The sequence below is a fragment of the Nilaparvata lugens genome, chromosome 9, assembly GCF_014356525.2.
Source record: "Nilaparvata lugens isolate BPH chromosome 9, ASM1435652v1, whole genome shotgun sequence".
NCBI classification, from domain to species: Eukaryota; Metazoa; Arthropoda; class Insecta; order Hemiptera; family Delphacidae; genus Nilaparvata; species Nilaparvata lugens.
The window spans coordinates 21,732,412-21,752,151 of record NC_052512.1 but is presented as its reverse complement, the minus strand read 5'-3'; the positions used below and the strand labels follow the sequence as shown (position 1 = coordinate 21,752,151).

The 19,740-nt window shown below is 32.6% G+C and overlaps 1 protein-coding gene across 1 annotated transcript in view; it reads left to right on the top strand.

The window, feature by feature from the left end:
• LOC111059876 (V-type proton ATPase subunit G) overlaps positions 1-19,247 on the top strand; it is a 28,950-nt gene extending 9,703 nt beyond the window's left edge. Inside the window, exons 2-4 of the mRNA XM_039435627.1 lie at positions 8,384-8,484; positions 9,838-9,936; positions 18,127-19,247. Of these exons, the coding sequence (XP_039291561.1) occupies positions 8,384-8,484; positions 9,838-9,936; positions 18,127-18,204 (278 nt within the window). The 3' untranslated portion in view covers positions 18,205-19,247. The remainder of the gene's footprint in view (positions 1-8,383; positions 8,485-9,837; positions 9,937-18,126) is intronic.
• The last annotated feature ends 493 nt before the right edge of the window (positions 19,248-19,740 follow it).

Genomic DNA, 19,740 nt, shown 5'->3' with positions numbered 1-19,740 from the left:
ATGCGCCTAAATTCCTCAGCTCAAAAATATACAGGGTGTTCACCAACTCCCTTCCAATGCTCTAGGGCATTGTTCCTCAATTAGAAACATATTTAAATTGTCCGCAAGTCTTCAGTTACTCAAATAGCGGCCATTTTGCTTTTCTCACTTTTTTCTAAATAATGATTAAACATACGAAATTAAAACTTTGCACAATCATTTATAACATCTAGACAAAGGTACACAAAATATGATAATTTTTTAAACTCATAATACAATATGGCGGTCATTCAAAATGTTGTTTCTTAAATAACTCAGATACCGTTGGTTCTACAAAAAAAAATACAAGAATAACTTTTTTTTAGTAAATTTAATTACCTATCGGTTGGTACCCGATTTCTTAAGATTGGGCCAATATTTACTGAGATATGGCAGCTTTAGTGGTTGGTGACCCACCTTTAGAGGGTTATGTTACTTGTTGTTCGAAATGACCTGAAATCGCATATTAATAACATACAATGCAAATAGAGATTGTTGCATCATTGAGGCGACTTCATCAGCATGTCTTGGTGTGCACTGCAACAAACTTTCATTGGTTACCTATCACTAAAGCAGCCATATCTCAGTTAATATTGGTCCAATCTTGAAAAATCAGGTACCAATCGATAAGTAATTGAATTTACTAAAAATGTTATTATTGTAATTTGTTTGTGAAACCAACGGTTTCTAAGCTATTTAAGAAACAAAATTTTGAATGACCGCCATTTTGTTTTATGAATTTGAAAAGTGATCATATTTTGTGTATCTTTGTCTAGTTGTTATAAATGATTGTGCAAAGTTTCAATTGCGTATGTTTAACCATTATTTAGAAAAAATAATAAGTGAAAAAAGCAAAATGGCCGCTGTTGAGTACTGAAGACTTCCGGAAAATTTGAATAGATATGTTTCTTACCCAGGAACAATGTCTAGAGTATTGGTAGGGAGCTCTGTAGGCAACACTGTATAACAATGTTCCGGCTAGCATGAGAAGTATAGTGAGATTGATTGATTGATTGATTGATTGAGTACTTTATTTATGTAGATTACAATATATACTGGCTTATATACTTAAATATCTATAAAAGGCTAAGCCCCGACAGACTGAAATCACACCACAGCCCAAACTACTGAGCCTATGAACTTGAAATTTTGCACAATTGTTTATGGTAGCCTGTAAACATCCACTAGGAAAGGATTTTAAAAAATTTGCCCCCCTGAGGGAGCTGGAGCCTCCCCAAAATTTTGTACTTTTTAACCGCTTATTGCACAGCAAAGTCATGAGGAACTTTTTTGTTCAGCTACGAAAAATAATCAGATCTGTGCAAAAAAATTTCGATCAGGAGCACAGGGGGGGTTCAGGAGAGGGCTTTTTTCGGAAATGTTTATGTAAAATCACACTACAGCTCAAACTAATTGTCCTACAGACTTAAAAATTTGCACAAATATTCTTCAAACATGCTAGATGCGCACTAAGAACGGATTTTGTGATATTTTGTCTCTAAGGGTTTCAAAGGATGAAAAAGGATCCTATTAAGTGAGCTTATGAACATTGTAAGGTGAACGCCATATGGAACTGAGATAATTTATTGATTGACATGAGATATTCTAACATATGGTTTAATCATTGGAAATTACAAACTCATATGATAGAAATTCAAAAAAGAACATCTGTTCCATTATTGCTTTCTACCTGATTCCACTTAACCTCAATAATATCGTTCTGATAATTGATAAATATGTTATTGTAATACAGTATTATTAATATAATATTGAAATTGTTTCGGTAATCAATATTTTTTTTCACAAACTCTGAATAATAATAATATGGCAAATGTGAAACAGCTGCATCAAAGAAATTATCTCAAAAACATGATATGTTTAGGAAAACCATAGTTTTGAACTTCGTTTTCCTGATGCCTACACATGACATGGATTATAAATTTATCAGCTAGAACAGTTTTTTGAGACTGCTAAATGAACGTCTACAGTTTTATCAATGCTGTATCGGAAATATTAAAATGCATGCAGTTAATATGTCTTTAAATAAAGGTGTTGATATTCACATGAATTAATTATTCTCTACCATTTTTATTTAATTACAATAATTTCAAAATTATTCGAGCCATGATAGAATGATTGACTCACTGTACAGTCAGTCGAAAATTTTAATATTGAAATGAGGGGTATTTTTGAGCAAGCTGAACAAAAAATAAGATCCTATGCACCATTTCGATATTTCCTCAAATGAGAAATGAATCGAACTCTTAGTGAATTTAGATATGACCTACACTTTAGATTTATATAATTCTATTAATAAAATTCATGGTAATTGAAGAACTTTTTTTTCAATCAGTTTATGATTAGTTGATGAGATTGATTATCAATAAAGAAGACAAATGATTATATTTGTACCTATACAATCAGTACCTACAGAGTTAGTTGAATGAATTGTCGATGTACTGAGTTCTTGGTCAACAATATTTTAATATTGGTATTTATCCATTCATTATAGATAGGATAAATCAGTGGTTCAAAGATGAATTCAATGTTTTCATAGTTGTTGATTGTACATAGATGGTCCAGGAAATATGCGATGTACGATGAATCACCAGGAATTACATATTCTTTCCATCTTCCATTCTAGGATGAATATAAGCTAAGCTACATTTGAAAAAAATGTAAATTATTCTGCCATTAATGAGTGCAATATGAACAACTCTCTTCCATGAGGTGAATATTTTTTTTCCAACATTTTCCGATTACTCAATGATAGAGGAGTGATAATTATTTGTATAGGTCTTCTAAGTAACCATTATCTACAGCTGGTATCAATCAACTACACTTGAACTCCAAACTACCGTTGTAATACCAGTAGCCTACACAATTTATCATAGGGTGACGTGTTTATTACAGCTGGTAACTTTAGATGCTGAATCATATTATCTCAATATGATCTTGAAACGTGATTGTCTTTCCGTTCTTCGGTAGCCGCTAGGCCGACAATTTCGAAAAACATAGGTCTCTAAAATGGATTAATAAATAATCATTATTAGCCACCCTATTGAAATTTCTGGTCAGAAACCATACTCAATATTCACACAACATATTCCCAAAGTTTCATGCCGTTATGTCAAGTATTTTTCAAGTCATAGGGAACAAACACACAAACAGACATTCATTTTTATATAATATATATATATAGAAGATAGAAGATTTCATTCGGCTCAAACAAAAGCCTCTCTAAATGGAGGTAGAATGATAAGGTTGACAACTTTCAGTTCTGTTGTTTTAACATTTTTTTTTTCAAATCACTTTCAAAAAGTTCATGTAGTACCTTCTATCGTGTTTGAGACACTTCTGGCGCTATCATAGTTTCACAACTATTCTGTTCCACACTCCTATCTCTTGCAGTCGTTAACCATATCTATAATAAAATAAAGAGTTGGCTTATACACATACGGGATAGGAAAATTAGGTTTGACGCATCATCACGTCTGAACTACTGGACTAATTAACTTGAAATTTTGCATATAGGCTAGATTATTAATTAACCAAGGATGGTTATAAGCCTATTTTCAATTCTTCAAAATTTCATTACGTCAAGTTTTCAGATTATCAAGTTTGAAAATAGTTCCTTGCGAAGCACGGGTTCCTGCTTGTACTTATATACAATAGCTTACAATACAGCAAAATTATAGATGAATTTACATAATATAGACTAAGAACTAACTATTGAACTGTATATGATATGAAAAAGCAATTTGTAATATAATAACTATAGATAATAATCATATTGTTATGCATCTACATAAATTGGCGGAGCTTTGGACATATCAATGTCCATTCTTTGGGAAGAATATTAAAAATATCCTCCCCACTAACTCTCTACCAAAACGTTAATTTCGTTATTTAAACTAAGGATTTATTTATTAATGGAAATATTGTAAAAGTTTTAATCAATATGAATATTGAAGAGAAAAAAAAACAGAAAATTGATAAAGTAAAATAATTATATAGGTAGATAAGATCAAATAATTGATTAATAAAATGAAGTAGGCTGAAAGTAGATCAGGGTTATCAAATTTCAGTAATATACAGCAGTATGCAGTGGATAATTGAAATAACATGAGTTTATATAATATATATATATACAATTCGTTCTATAACATGGTTTAAAGGTTTATATTGGTGGAATGGGTGAGGGATGGTTGTCATGTGATCGTTCTAGGGCCGAACAGTTTCAGTCATTTGTTCCAAAATATGTTTTTTTAAAGTCAGGTTGAAGCTCGCTCGGCTCTCGATAGACCTGATAGAAACAGGAAGTGTATTCCATGCACGACAGGCACTGACTAAGAAGGATTTTTTGAAAATAGTAGTTCGATGATTGGGTATCCTTAAAGTACTTTCTCCGGTTCTAGTATGTGAAGCATCTATCCTCCTACCTTCAGAGACAAATTTGAAATCATCTTTAAAATAGTTCGGATTACCGTACCTTCAAGATATCTCTAACAAGCTTGACTATTCGAAAAAGCCTCTGATCGGGAAGCTTCAATGTTGAACTAGCAATGTGGGCTGGGGTGATATGATCATGGCGTTGGAGAGAGTAGACGAAACGTAGACAATAATTAATTTTGGCAACGCTGTAGTTTATCATTCAGAGTGACTTGCATATCGTTAAGAACAGAATTACAATACATTAAATGTGGGAAGATGAGAGATTGGACCAATAATAATTTAATGTTTCTAGGGAGGATATCGTGCATTTTCTTCAATGCATGCATGGCTGAGAATACCTTTTTACAAGTTTTGTTCACTTGTTCTGACCAGTCAAGAGTATTATTCATAATAATGCCTAAATTTTTAACTGAGCTACAGTAAGGAATGTCATTACCGTCTACACTAATTTTGTGAATCGATTCAAGGTCAATATTGTTTATAAGACGAGAATATCCAATTATAATGGGTTGTGTTTTGATGGGATTAAGCTTAAGGCCATTATAAGAGAGAGAGAGAGAGAGAGAGAGAGAGAGAGAGAGAGAGAGAGAGAGAGTGAGAGAGGACAGATTCATGAAAGCATTCAAGAGCTATTTGTTAGCAATCTATACTACTCGGTAGGAGAATATCTACAAAGTGACGACCGTCGACCGCGACACAGCAGCGTTTCCAGTGGGATAACTGCAAGTATCAAATACTCTGATGAACAGTATTGGAGGAGGCTGTGGTTTATAATTAGTATTCACAAAACTACTACTATCCTATCATATTAAGCGAGCAATTTCAATATTTTTATAATATTATATTTATATCTGGTTATTTATGCTCAACGGATCTCGAAAACTGCTCTAACGATTTTCACTAAATTTGGAATATAGTAGGTTTATGATATAAAAATTCGATTGCACCAGGTCTCATCCTTGGGAAAACTCGCTGAACGACATTAAAAGGATAATTAATTCATTCTTGGCTGAAACAGCTGTGGATAGTAAAAAAGTGAGCGAGTGAGTATGTGAAAAATCAAAATATCGCATCCCCTATACTGTCCATCTGAGTAAATCCTGTCTGTATGACGTATCGGCGAGATATTGGTGTGAAAACGGCTAATAGCTGTTGGGGTTGGTGCATCAAAAATGTTAACATCAAACGCTAATCACCTTCAAGACATACTGGCAACAGGTAAGCCCGAGTTGAAGGCAGAGAAAGGTCGAGAGAAAATAGTAACCTATTTTTTTTTAGTTATTAATTGCATGCAATTAATAGTCCACACAACAGCTGATTTTTCACCAAGTTACATTGAGATATTAATTGCATGCAATTAATCATCCACTCGACAGCTGATTTATGATGAATAATTAAATCCTATAATCAGATTTTTACGGTAATATAGGCGTTAGAAGGAGACTCCTTTTCCTTTTGTATTGTCCTTACAATGCAAAATTTCAAAAAACCTTTTATATACGTTGACGTGAAATTCAAAAAGAACATACCTGTCAAATTTCATGAAAACTTACTGCCGCGTTTCACCGTGAATGCGGATCATAAATAAATACAAACATAAAGAGAAATGCGAAACCGTCGACTTGAATCTTAGATCTCACTTTGCTCGGTCAAAAATTGCTTATGATTAATTACTTATTTTATATATATTACACGTTTTTCAATATAAGTTTCCAATTTTATAACTAATTCATCTTATTTTATGATCTTCACTTTAAGTTGATTGTATACCTTGAAAATCTAAAAAATATTCAACTATACTTATTTCCAGGTAACTAAAACACAATATGATTATTGGATGATTCTAGATATTGAAAGTGAAATATTTAGGTAGCGTATTTCAAATAGATTTAACTTGGAATTATATTGAACAATTTTTGAACGAGCGTAGCGACTTTGAAACTATTAGGCTCAACTCACATTACGCGACTCTGGTCGAGAACATGTGTTTCCAAATGGTAACACTCAGATCAGTCGATTCTAGTCTCCGCGACGTCACCATTTGAAAACACATGCTCTCGACTAGAGTTGAGTCTCTTCTCGACCTGAGTCGCGTAAGTGTGAGTTGAGCCTTACTGTAAACTGTTACTCCTGACTTGAAAATCAAGTTGGTGTCCGTTTGTTTGCCTGACGATAACTTTTGAATACTATCAAACAACTTGGAATTTATAACACGTATTCTTTAAACCATTATTTATCTATTTATTGAACAACAATGACAAAACAACTTAAATCATAGAATGATTGCAAACTGAATGTACAGATTATAAATAAACAATTATACAGATCGAGTTCGTTAGCCAACGACATTATTTTAATACCTCCTTTAGAGGATATAACAGGATAACGTTAAAAATGCATGAAAAAAGGTAATTTATCATTACAAATCAGTTGGATTTATCAGTATTAAATGCAGTGATGCATACGAATTCTATGCAATTTGAACTATTCCTCTTGACTATCCACTGATAACATCTGAGAGAATATCAGCGGTATTTCAAGCGAGTTCTCCAGCTTGGAGACTGGCTAGACTTATTTGATAGTATCAATTAGCTTTCCGTTTTTCATTCAATTCATATACAGAGTTTTGTAATAATTGTATTTAACATGAGAAAGAATAGGACTATCTCACACACCTTATTTTTCTCGATTCAAATGGAAATAAATGAAGTAAATTTTTCACACCTTACAAAATCTGATTACAAAACATTTGGTTTTTTATATAAACTTTCAATGTACAGGGATTCTGTTATTGTCTGAGGTGTCATTGTCTGTTCAATAGTAAATATCGGGGACCGAGCTTCGCTCTGGAGTACAAAATCATAAAACATTCATTACGAAAGAAGAAATTATAATAACATTCATAGTTCATACAGAAATGTTGTATCTAATCACAGTAAATTGAGATTCATTCCCAGAGGAATGCAAAAATTTCCCTTACAAAGGCCCGGTTGCAGAAAAGCCGGTTGAATTTTAATCCTGATTAATTTCACTTGAACCAAATGAGAGAAGACCATTTCAAAAAGATGGATCTATTGGAATTAATCAGGATTGAAACTAACCCGGCTTTTTTGCAACTGGCACTAAGTACCTGATTGAATGATTACAAAAGTTCAACAGCTGAGTCATTATTTTGACACAGTCCCTCACACATGAAATTGCTCACTCACTCCCATCATAACAGACGACGGAATAATTATTATAAGCTGTTTTTCCAAGGATGGATAATAATTATCATTTTAATGTCTTTCAGCAAGTTTTCCCAGGGATGAGACCTAGTGCAATCGAATGTTTATATTATAAACCTACTATGTTGTGAATTTTGTGAGAATCGTTAGAGCCGTTTCCGAGATCCGGTGAAATACAAACATATAAATATCTAAACATAGAAACAGAAATTGCTCGTTTCATAGTATAGGATAGTAGTATACTCGAAAAGGACGAACATCTGGATCAATTTCGTTGGTAAACGAACTTACCAGCAGTATACTGCTGATAAGAATATATTATGTTGAAAATAATTAATTTATTTATACCACATTGATACATACTCTATCATTTTCAATTATAAATGATTAAGAAAGGAACAACAGGCTTAAAGCCCAAAACTGTTCTTTTTCCAAATTTAGATAGAAATTGTCCAAACATAGGTAATATTATAAAGAATAAAGTATAATATGTTGAGGAAAGATTCTATGTCGATGTATCGTATCGTAGAATACGAGAGAGTCTAAACTGTAACTCTGCTTTGCTAGTTCAACAACAATAATGTTTGTTTTGGCGCAAACCGCATCGAAATAGTTCCAATTGGGAGGTCACTTTGATTTGGTTAAACTCTTAATAAAATGTTGCATTGATTTGTGTTTGTTAGAGAAGGCCCGTCGTCTCAAAGAAGCCAAGGAGGAGGCTCAGGAAGAGATCGAGAAGTACAGAGCCGAGCGGGAGAAGCTGTTCCGCGAATTCGAGGCTAAAGTAAGTCACTAATCAGTTGAATTATCACAGTCCAAATAAAATATGATTGATTATATTATACAAGAATAAACAGCAAGATCTGTAGATCAGTACATCAGATGTACTGGTATCAAATATCCTTCATAGAAGGCAGTGGCAAGGCAGAGAACCGGCAACTATCTTTCTCCATTGCCATTATAACGTGGACCTCACCTAATAGTATCATAGAGTATATATACCGTTAAACATTATCTTTCTCGTTCAATAATAATTATTTATTAATTAGCATTTTAACAAATTCATCATCCAATTATTTCCATCATTCTGTATACAAATAATAAAGTTTGTAATTGTGTGCGTATTATAAGCTAATATTGGGGCACCAAGCTTCGCTCGTTATTTATTCATTGATAAACAGAACAAAATTCTCTAAAATGATTGGGGAAGGACAAACAGGCACAGCCCAAAACTGCTCCTTCCCCGAATTTTGATTTATACACTATAAATATTCCAAAAAGTAGGTTATGTTCCATACACTTCAGGTCCAATTTTCTGTCCAAACATTTGAAAACAGAAAAGTTCTAATTTAGATTGTTTACAAATTAAATTGAATAACAAATTGTTTACAAATTAAATTGAATAACAAAATAACACTCACTAATCACTTAAAACTGTAGAATAATGATTAGCTTTGAAAATTATGATATACTCTTATTCAGAATGATATACCATGTCATGTCAACAAATCAGATTATTTTGATCAAATCGATTAAAATTTATAGATTAATATTTCTCGTGAATAAGCTGATTGATTACAAATAGTTGAACAGCTGAACATGATACTGTCTCTCTTCCACACAGGCACTCCCATCTTCTGTTATCGACAGACGACGAAATTATAATCTGTTTTTCCAATGGTGAATAATTATCATCCTTTTCATGTCCTTCAGCGAGTTTTCTCAGGGATGAGTCCTAGTGCAATCGAATTTTTATATCAAAGCATTTTTATATCATTACTATGTTCCAAATTTCGTGAAAATCTTCAGATCCGCTTTTGAGATCCGTTGGACATACATAACCAGATAACCATATACAGAAATTATTGCTAGCTTAATAAATAGGATTATTCAAATCAGACGTTAATTGCTGGACTCGTTTCACAATGCTTTCATTTAAACCGATTATTGAGTTCAGTATCTGACAAAGATGTTAGCAAAGCTAAACGCTAATGTGAATTGGTCTCGCTGCTTTACTCTCACACGCGGATGTTCGTTTACAACGTCTCTCAGCTCCCAGAACAGACTATAGTACTTATATCTATTATAATCAATAATTAAATAAATAATTTACCAATAAAAATGTTTGTTTTTGCAGCACATGGGCTCCAGAGAAGATGTGGCTGCTCGCATTGAGGCCGACACCAAGATTAAAATTGATGCCATGAACAAAGCCATTGTGGAGCACAAGGAACAGGCAAGTTTTTCAATTTCATTTATTATTTATTTGATACATTCAGGGACGTTTTGTGAAAGCAAGCTAACCCACATTAAATCACAGTAAGGTAACATACATTAAATTAGACATTATTATATGATATTACTAGCTTGCCCGGCGAACTTCGTACCGCCAAAAAGTCAATGTATCTCATGTCACACTTAACTTTATTTTGTGAATCATGAAATTTATCTGACAATCAATATTTCCATTTACATCTCAATACGGACTTCCTATGTTCTTAGTCATGCAGCATTTATTATTCGGAAAACGTATTCTTCTCAATCAATTGGTAGTAATATTTATCAGTAAGTGTTGAATTAAAAAATATGAGTTATATCAGTGTTTCAAAGATGAATTTAATGCGTTCATAGCTTTTGATTGACAATAGATGGTCCAGGAAATATGTGATATACGATGAACCACACAGAAATCCATATTATTTCCATCTTCCATTTTAGGATGAATATCCTAAGCTGAGCTAAGCTAAATTAAAAAAAAAATGTAAATTATTCTGTCATTCTTCAGTAATTAATGAATTCAATATGAACAACTCCTGTCTTTCATGAGGTGAATCATTTCTTTCCAACATTTTCCAGTTTCTCAATGATACGGGAGTGATAATTATTTGTATAGGTCTTCTGACTAATCATCATCTACAGTTGGTACCAATCAACTAAACTTCAACTCCAAACTACCGTATCAATACCAGTACACAATTTATCTGTTCATTACAGCTGGTAACTTTAGATGCTAAAATAATATTATCACAACATGATCTTGAATCATAATCATCTTCCCGTTCTTCGGTAGCTGCTCGGCCGACAATTTCAAAAACATAGGTCTGTAAAGTGATGAATAAATAATTTTTATTAGCCTCCCTATTAAAATGTCTGGTCAGAAATCATTCCCAATATTAACACAACATATCCCCAAAGTTTCATGCCGTTCTGTCAAGTAGTTTTCAAGTCTATAGGGAACAAATAAAAACTAACACACAGACATTCATTTTTGTACGTGTAGATTAATAATTAACTAATTAACTTGATTGCAAAATTTTGCATCAAATTTTATTTGCATTAAAAGATTATTTGATGAGATCAAAGTTCAATCATAATGGAAACAACTTCCTTCAAAAAATAATTTATAATAATACGTTTCCAGGGAAAAAATTAAGGACAAAAAAAAATTCAAAGGTTTCAGGATTCGAACCGAGAATCTTTCGCTTCAAAGCCGAGTGCTTTACCACTACGTCACGACTACGCTTGGAGATGAATGTCTTGTAACAACGTTATAACTACCATTGCATTATCCTTACTCTTATTTTGCTTCAGTATCTTTTCAGTGATAAGAATGGAAATAAATGTAGTAGCCTATATTTCATTTAAAAAAGATTTAATTCGTTTCTGTCTGATAATTCATATTGATATTCATTAATTTTCGCATCTATTTGTGAAGTGATACAAATAAATTGCAGAAAATTCCGGCAATATTCAAATATACTATTAAATTTTAGGTTGGGCCGCAATTTGATTCGCCACCAAAATAGATTGAAAACGGTTATTTATAGCACTTTGTTCAAAATAATTCGACACATATTATTTTAAATGTTTTGTTCAAAAAGCTGAATAATATAGCTTTTCAATTGTGTTCAACAAATTTTCGTTCCTGATAATCAGATTTCAGTACATACGGTACCTAACCTCATCGTACTTGAAATAAATCTCTTAAGTTAAAGAAAAAGTTGTCAATATTTCACGAATTTAGGAATTTGTCAGTGGAACAATATTGTATGTTGGCTAATTGGCTATATTATTGTATTGATTTCATTTAAAATCAAAACTCTCACATACTTTTATAACATAATTTAACTTACTACTTGTACCGGCTCCGGTAGTGTTGTATGATAAGTTAGATGATCTTCAATGTTTGATATTGTATTACTAAAACAGCTTTTTGAAAATTTATAAGATTGAGAATCAATAGGTTGTTACTTGAAACTTAACAACTCACAATCATATAATATTTATAATATTTGAACAATTTCCTGATATTCAGATTACCTCAGATTTGCTAGAGCCATGACCTTCCACTTCTGCTTTCGGAAGTGCTTAGTAAACAATTATTATTATATATATTGTTTATTTTTCTGTGTGGAGAAAAATAGCGTTCGCACCACGGGCAAAAATGTTTTTCCGGCTCTCAATCTTTTCTAGTCCTCGGCCTACGGCCTTGGACTTGAAAACCGATTTCGAGCCGGAAAAGTCTAATTTTCGACCTTAGGTGTAAAATATACTATCTCAAGGAACGTCAGCGAATCTTCCCAGAGTTGAGACCTGTTCCAAAATATTTTTTTTTCGCATACACACTATATTCCTGATTCAATCAAAATCGTTAGAGCCGTTTTCGAGATCCGTCCGACATACATACATACATATCCACAAACACACATATTCAAACAGAAATATTGCTTTCTTAGTATAGTTGACTTCAATGATTATGATTCCATTCAATGAGAGCTTATTTCACATAATAATAACAGCTGGCATCAAAAGTAAAAATGTTAAACATGATTGAAATTGAACCAGTAGCGATCATCTACAATAATGGTTGAGTTCAAAGCCACTGATCAATTCCATCGGGTTTTTTTACGTTCAGTAAAAAACCTGATCACAGATTAGTGATCACAGATGAACCACAGAATGGAAAGTCGGCTAGTATCATGACGCCATAATCCGCCATCTTGAAAGAAATTGTAGCATTGTAATACAGCAGTAGTTTTAATTTCTAACAATTTGATACATTCAGGGACGTTTTGTGAAAGCAAGCTAACCCACATTAAATCACAGTAAGGTAACATACATTAAATTAGACATTATTATATGATATTACTAGCTTGCCCGGCGAACTTCGTACCGCCAAAAAGTCAATGTATCTCATGTCACACTTAACTTTATTTTGTGAATCATGAAATTTATCTGACAATCAATATTTCCATTTACATCTCAATACGGACTTCCTATGTTCTTAGTCATGCAGCATTTATTATTCGGAAAACGTATTCTTCTCAATCAATTGGTAGTAATATTTATCAGTAAGTGTTGAATTGAAAAAATATGAGTTATATCAGTGTTTCAAAGATGAATTTAATGCGTTCATAGCTTTTGATTGACAATAGATGGTCCAGGAAATATGCGATATACGATGAACCACACAGAATTCCATATTATTTCCATCTTCCATTTTAGGATGAATATCCTAAGCTGAGCTAAGCTAAATTAAAAAAAAAAATGTAAATTATTCTGTCATTCTTCAGTAATTAATGAATGCAATATGAACAACTCTATTTCATGAGGTGAATAATTTTTTTCCAACATTTTCCAGTTTCTCAATGATATGGGAGTGATAATTATTTGTATAGGTCCTCTGACTAATCATCATCTACAGTTGGTACCAATCAACTAAACTTCAACTCCAAACTACCGTATCAATACCAGTACACAATTTATCTGTTCATTACAGCTGGTAACTTTAGATGCTAAAATAATATTATCACAACATGATCTTGAATCATAATCATCTTCCCGTTCTTCGGTAGCTGCTCGGCCGACAATTTCAAAAACATAGGTCTGTAAAGTGATGAATAAATAATTTTTATTAGCCTCCCTATTAAAATGTCTGGTCAGAAATCATTCCCAATATTCACACAACATATCCCCAAAGTTTCATGCCGTTCTGTCAAGTAGTTTTCAAGTCTATAGGGAACAAATAAAAACTAACACACAGACATTCATTTTTGTACGTGTAGATTAATAATTAACTAATTAACTTGATTGCAAAATTTTGCATCAAATTTTATTTGCATTAAAAGATTATTTGATGAGATCAAAGTTCAATCATAATGGAAACAACTTCCTTCAAAAAATAATTTATAATAATACGTTTCCAGGGAAAAAATTAAGAACAAAAGAAAATTCAAAGGTTTCAGGATTCGAACCGAGAATCTTTCGCTTCAAAGCCGAGTGCTTTACCACTACGTCACGACTACGCTTGGAGATGAATGTCTTGTAACAACGTTATAACTACCATTGCATTATCCTTACTCTTATTTTGCTTCAGTATCTTTTCAGTGATAAGAATGGAAATAAATTTAGTAGCCTATATTTCATTTAAAAAAGATTTAATTCGTTTCTGTCTGATAATTCATATTGATATTCATTAATTTTCGCATCTATTTGTGAAGTGATACAAATAAATTGCAGAAAATTCCGGCAATATTCAAATATACTATTAAATTTTAGGTTGGGCCGCAATTGATTCGCCACCAAAATAGATTGAAAACGGTTATTTATAGCACTTTGTTCAAAATAATTCGACACATATTATTTTAAATGTTTTGTTCAAAAAGCTGAATAATATAGCTTTTCAATTGTGTTCAACAAATTTTCGTTCCTGATAATCAGATTTCAGTACATACGGTACCTAACCTCATCGTACTTGAAATAAATCTCTTAAGTTAAAGAAAAAGTTGTCAATATTTCACGAATTTAGGAATTTGTCAGTGGAACAATATTGTATGTTGGCTAATTGGCTATATTATTGTATTGATTTCATTTAAAATCAAAACTCTTACATACTTTTATAACATAATTTAACTTACTACTTGTACCGGCTCCGGTAGTGTTGTATGATAAGTTAGATGATCTTCAATGTTTGATATTGTATTACTAAAACAGCTTTTTGAAAATTTATAAGATTGAGAATCAATAGGTTGTTACTTGAAACTTAACAACTCACAATCATATAATATTTATAATATTTGGACAATTTCCTGATATTCAGATTACCTCAGATTTGCTAGAGCTATGACCTTCCACTTCTGCTTTCGGAAGTGCTTATTAAACAATTATTATTATATATATTGTTTATTTTTCTGTGTGGAGAAAAATAGCGTTCGCACCACGGGCAAAAATGTTTTTCCGGCTCTCAATCTTTTCTAGTCCTCGGCCTACGGCCTTGGACTTGAAAACCGATTTCGAGCCGGAAAAGTCTAATTTTCGACCTTAGGTGCAAAATATACTATCTCAAGGAACATCAGCGAATCTTCCCATAGTTGAGACCTGTTCCAAAATATTTTTTTTCGCATACACACTATATTCCTGATTCAATCAAAATCGTTAGAGCCGTTTTCGAGATCCGTCCGACATACATACATACATATCCACAAACACACATATTCAAACAGAAATATTGCTTTCTTAGTATAGTTGACTTCAATGATTATGATTCCATTCAATGAGAGCTTATTTCACATAATAATAACAGCTGGCATCAAAAGTAAAAATGTTAAACATGATTGAAATTGAACCAGTAGCGATCATCTACAATAATGGTTGAGTTCAAAGCCACTGATCAATTCCATCGGGTTTTTTTACGTTCAGTAAAAAACCTGATCACAGATTAGTGATCACAGATGAACCACAGAATGGAAAGTCGGCTAGTATCATGACGCCATAATCCGCCATCTTGAAAGAAATTGTAGCATTGTAATACAGCAGTAGTTTTAATTTCTAACAAGATGATGCAGTCATGTGTCGTGGTCTTGGTGCACTCAAATCTTGGTTAGATTGATACCTTCCATTTTGTGTGTATTCTGTGGCTGAACGGTTGCTCATGAGTCATGACTGACAGATGTTTCCCCTGTTGATCATATTTTGTAAACAAAACTAGAACTTAACCTATTTCATTGTAATCAATTAAAATGGAAAACCATCAGGTGATTGGAGTAGTTTTAAATGCTTTGTGAAATATTTCAAATGTTATTGAATTTATGTAATCATGCACTTCTCTGCTCCCAAATACATTATAATGGAGTCCATCATTTGTAAACAACCTCATATTCAGCCATATCTGTTTAAGTTCAGCTACTCTATTTACGTTCTTTTCCATCGGTGGATCACTGAACGAACCGGATATGACGTATTTTTTTTCTTATCAGTTAGAACAAAGACCTTGAAACGCACAATACCTATGCCTTCCCAATGCTAGCTCTTACTTGAAAATAAAGGTTCCATTGAGGTATTTTAGCGCGAGATATTATATAATATATATTTTTTGTAATATTATAGATCACAAAAATCTTCAAGATCTTTAGTATGAAATAATCTTCCAGGCTGTCCCTTAATGGCCGATTTCAATTCCAAATAATCTAGCGCTGCATGTGAGTCTATGCATCGTTCAACGACAAAACAGTACTTCATTCAGAGCCACGTTCACTCACCGATCTCATCGTTCACTCACCGATCAGTGGCTTTGAACTCAACCAATATCTTCATCTGATCTAAAGTAACCAAATTATAGTAAGATTCACATCAATGTGTCAGCATTGTGTGAATGGGGAGCATTGATGCTTTTAATGAGGAATACTGACAGTCAACGAGCTGTTATGCATATTCTCCAATATTTTTTTCGAAAGCTACCTTCTATTTTCTCAATGTTTGAGAATCTCAATGTTCAACAATCAATGTTTGAGAATAATAAATTGATTCATGGGAAAAGCGCCTTACTTCTATGGAAGATATTTTTAAATTAGGAAAAGCAACAACAGCTATTTGGCCGTTTTAATAAATAACCCCTTTCTTTCGCCCAAGTTACATTTTGGCCGAATTTCCTCATTCTTTGCAAACAGAGTCCACAACGGACACCTCTGAAGTTTTGAAAAAGCCCTCCATATATCATACTGAATTATTAAAATTTCATCGAAATTGTTTAAGCAGTTTTCGTGACCTGTCGGATATACTAACAAAATTAGTCTTGATAGAATAGGATCAATCGATAGAAGCAATTCCCGTCATAAAAGTTTGTCTTATGAAAAATTAAAATTATCTATACTCCCAGGAATAGCTCTGATTGAAGCAGCAGTGCCCAATCAATTTATTCTCGATAAATGCATTTCAATTAGTTCTTTAACTTGGTGCCGACCTAATGAAGTCATCTCAACTTGATGCCAACCTGACAAAATTATTAATTTAGTTGCCAGTTAACAACTGTTTCGAAGAGGGTACTCTCTCTACATTATAGTTCTATAGTAACATATGATATGGACATTTCTATTATAATTAAGAGATTGGGAGAAGAAGAATATACATGCTAAAAGACGAACTTTAAACCCTTAGAAACCACCCTTAGAGTTGAAATATCGCCAAAAGATTTCTAGTGAGCACCTAGGACGTATAAGGAAGCTATATTCCAAGTTTTGTTGCAATTCATCCAGCAGTTTTCCAGAAATCGTGATCAGTGAGTCAGTGAGATAAGAATTTTATAAGTATAGATAGACATTGGACAGAGTGAAAATAGTCATTACATATAGAACTATAATGTAGAGAGAGTACCACTGGACATTTAAAAAATTTTAAAGACCTTCCGGCAGTCGCGCTGTTGTAAAACGTACAACAGTGTCAGTTTTTTGCTGCAGAAAACTATTGAATGGGGTGGTGTCAGTGAATGAGTCATCCATGCATTCCAAAACTTTCTCCCCATCACTCCACTGAGTTGCAGAACCAACCGAGCAATGGTTCAGTCTTTAGGTGCCATCTAGTCACGACAGTGCATATAAGTAGTGCATATGATAAGGAAAGAGACTGCCAACGAACCAATAACACAGAATTGTTTGCTTTGCTTGGTGTACCTTATTGGGCTACGAAAAGGTAATCATGTAAATGTAAAATAATTCAATGAGATGGAAATATTTATTATACAATTAATTAATATGTTTTGTCAGTGAACAGAGTACATAACACATAAAAAATAGGATGTTGTAAAAATTACAACACGTGACTGCTCGTGTGATTGAGTAGGGCGCGACTACCGGAAGGTTAAATCAGATTTATTAGACATTTGATATTATTAGACACATAGTTTGTTGATGTATAGATTCAAAGTTTGAATATTGTGTTTCACTACTATTATATATTTTATAGTGAATGTTGTTTGTGACCTGGCTTATATGTACTCTGGCTCAAATAAAAATCATTGAACCTGAGAATGGTTTGACAAAGTTGGGTTGAAAAATAATTCCGTACTCATAAAGGCACCTCGACTTCTTCTCAAATATTCTAATAACTTGAATACATTCCTGTTTATTTATTTGATTTACGTTTTATTTTGCAGGTAATCAAGAAAATTCTTGAACTGGTCTACGATATCAAACCGGAAGTTCATGTCAATTACAGAGCCGGAGAGCACTAGTGGGTAAAAACGTTTTGGGCTATAATTCTGTGTTCAATAACTGTTGTTGCGATTAGAAAATATATCTATATACTGAAAAAATATTGAATGTACAGTATTTTATCCAATTTATTGTAAACTATAATTATAAATTAATATATACATATTTTGTTGGTGATGAAGTTTGAGTGTGAAAATTTTGGTAATTGTCAAAATTCATTAAGATTTTTCATATATTGAATTGATTACTGCTTCAAATTTGGTTTCAGAGTACATATTGTATTTCTGTGTTCAAGCCGGTTGTGTGATGTATGTCACTAAACCCACCTTGAAATTGAATAATATTGAAGCAATTCACGTAATTTGGAAACATATGTATGTGATAATTTTAATAACGATTCATAGTTTTGAATACTCCTTGCATAGTATGAATTCAATCTCCTTGTGTAGTTTGAATTCGGACGTTTGGAAAACAATGTTCTTTTAAACAATTGAGTGGGTCTTATCAGCAGTACAAGTCAAAAACTAATTTGCTTTCATTGTAATCGTGAGTATGTAAACTTCAATAATAGAATGATTCAAATGGCTCTAATATGTTTCTGATAGAGAATTGATGTGAAATATAGAATATTTCAAAATTGCACTTTCCTGTTGATGTAACAATATATTGTAATATAACTATAAATAGTTTATAGTTGTTGATTTTAGTTCAACTGTCAATATGTTTGAGAAGGTATAACTTCCTAGGCAACTCGCCTCTTTCAGTTATGGTGCTGGTTGATTTTCTGAGTTTCAAATTTCTTGATATACAAACTCAAATTAATTAAATTATAATTAAGTTGCTTCATTTCTACTTCATATTATCATTTATCTGTAGGTACCATTTTTGTAGAATTATTTCTTCTTGTTGAAATTTATCTGTCAAGCTAGAACGCTTTGATTTTCTTTCTCATACAAATATCATAAATCTGTTTTTGGATATTTTTTGCTTATGAGAGATTAAAATCATTCATTTGATTGACAATAAAATAATTGAAGTTGATGTTTCAACATAGCTTCATTCATTTAAGTGTCTTATTTCAATGTGTTCCAGTTCTCAATTCTTATATTATTTTGTTGGATATGTAAAAGAGAAATTCAAAACTTGTACAACATTTTAAGAAGCCTAAAGTGAGTTCCATGTTATAATGGCGGTGGAGAAAGGTATGGAAACAGCGTTGTCGATTCTTTGCCTTGCCACTGCCTTCATAGAGGATAGCTGATACCGGACCGGTTTATTCTAACGTTTTATTCTTGTTTAGAATAATCAATGATATTTATCTATATGTCATGATTGAATGGTATATTTTTTTAATTGAGATAAAATATTTTGTTGATTCATAATATTCTGTTTAAAAACCATTTGGCATCGTTGCAGAGCTAGAGAAGGATACCGCTATCTGCTTTGTCGAATGATAGACAAGGATAGCAACAAAAATGTTAACCAAATACTGCCATTATAACGTGGACCTCACCATGGAGAATGGCCGTTTCCACACTTGGCGACTCTCGGCGGAT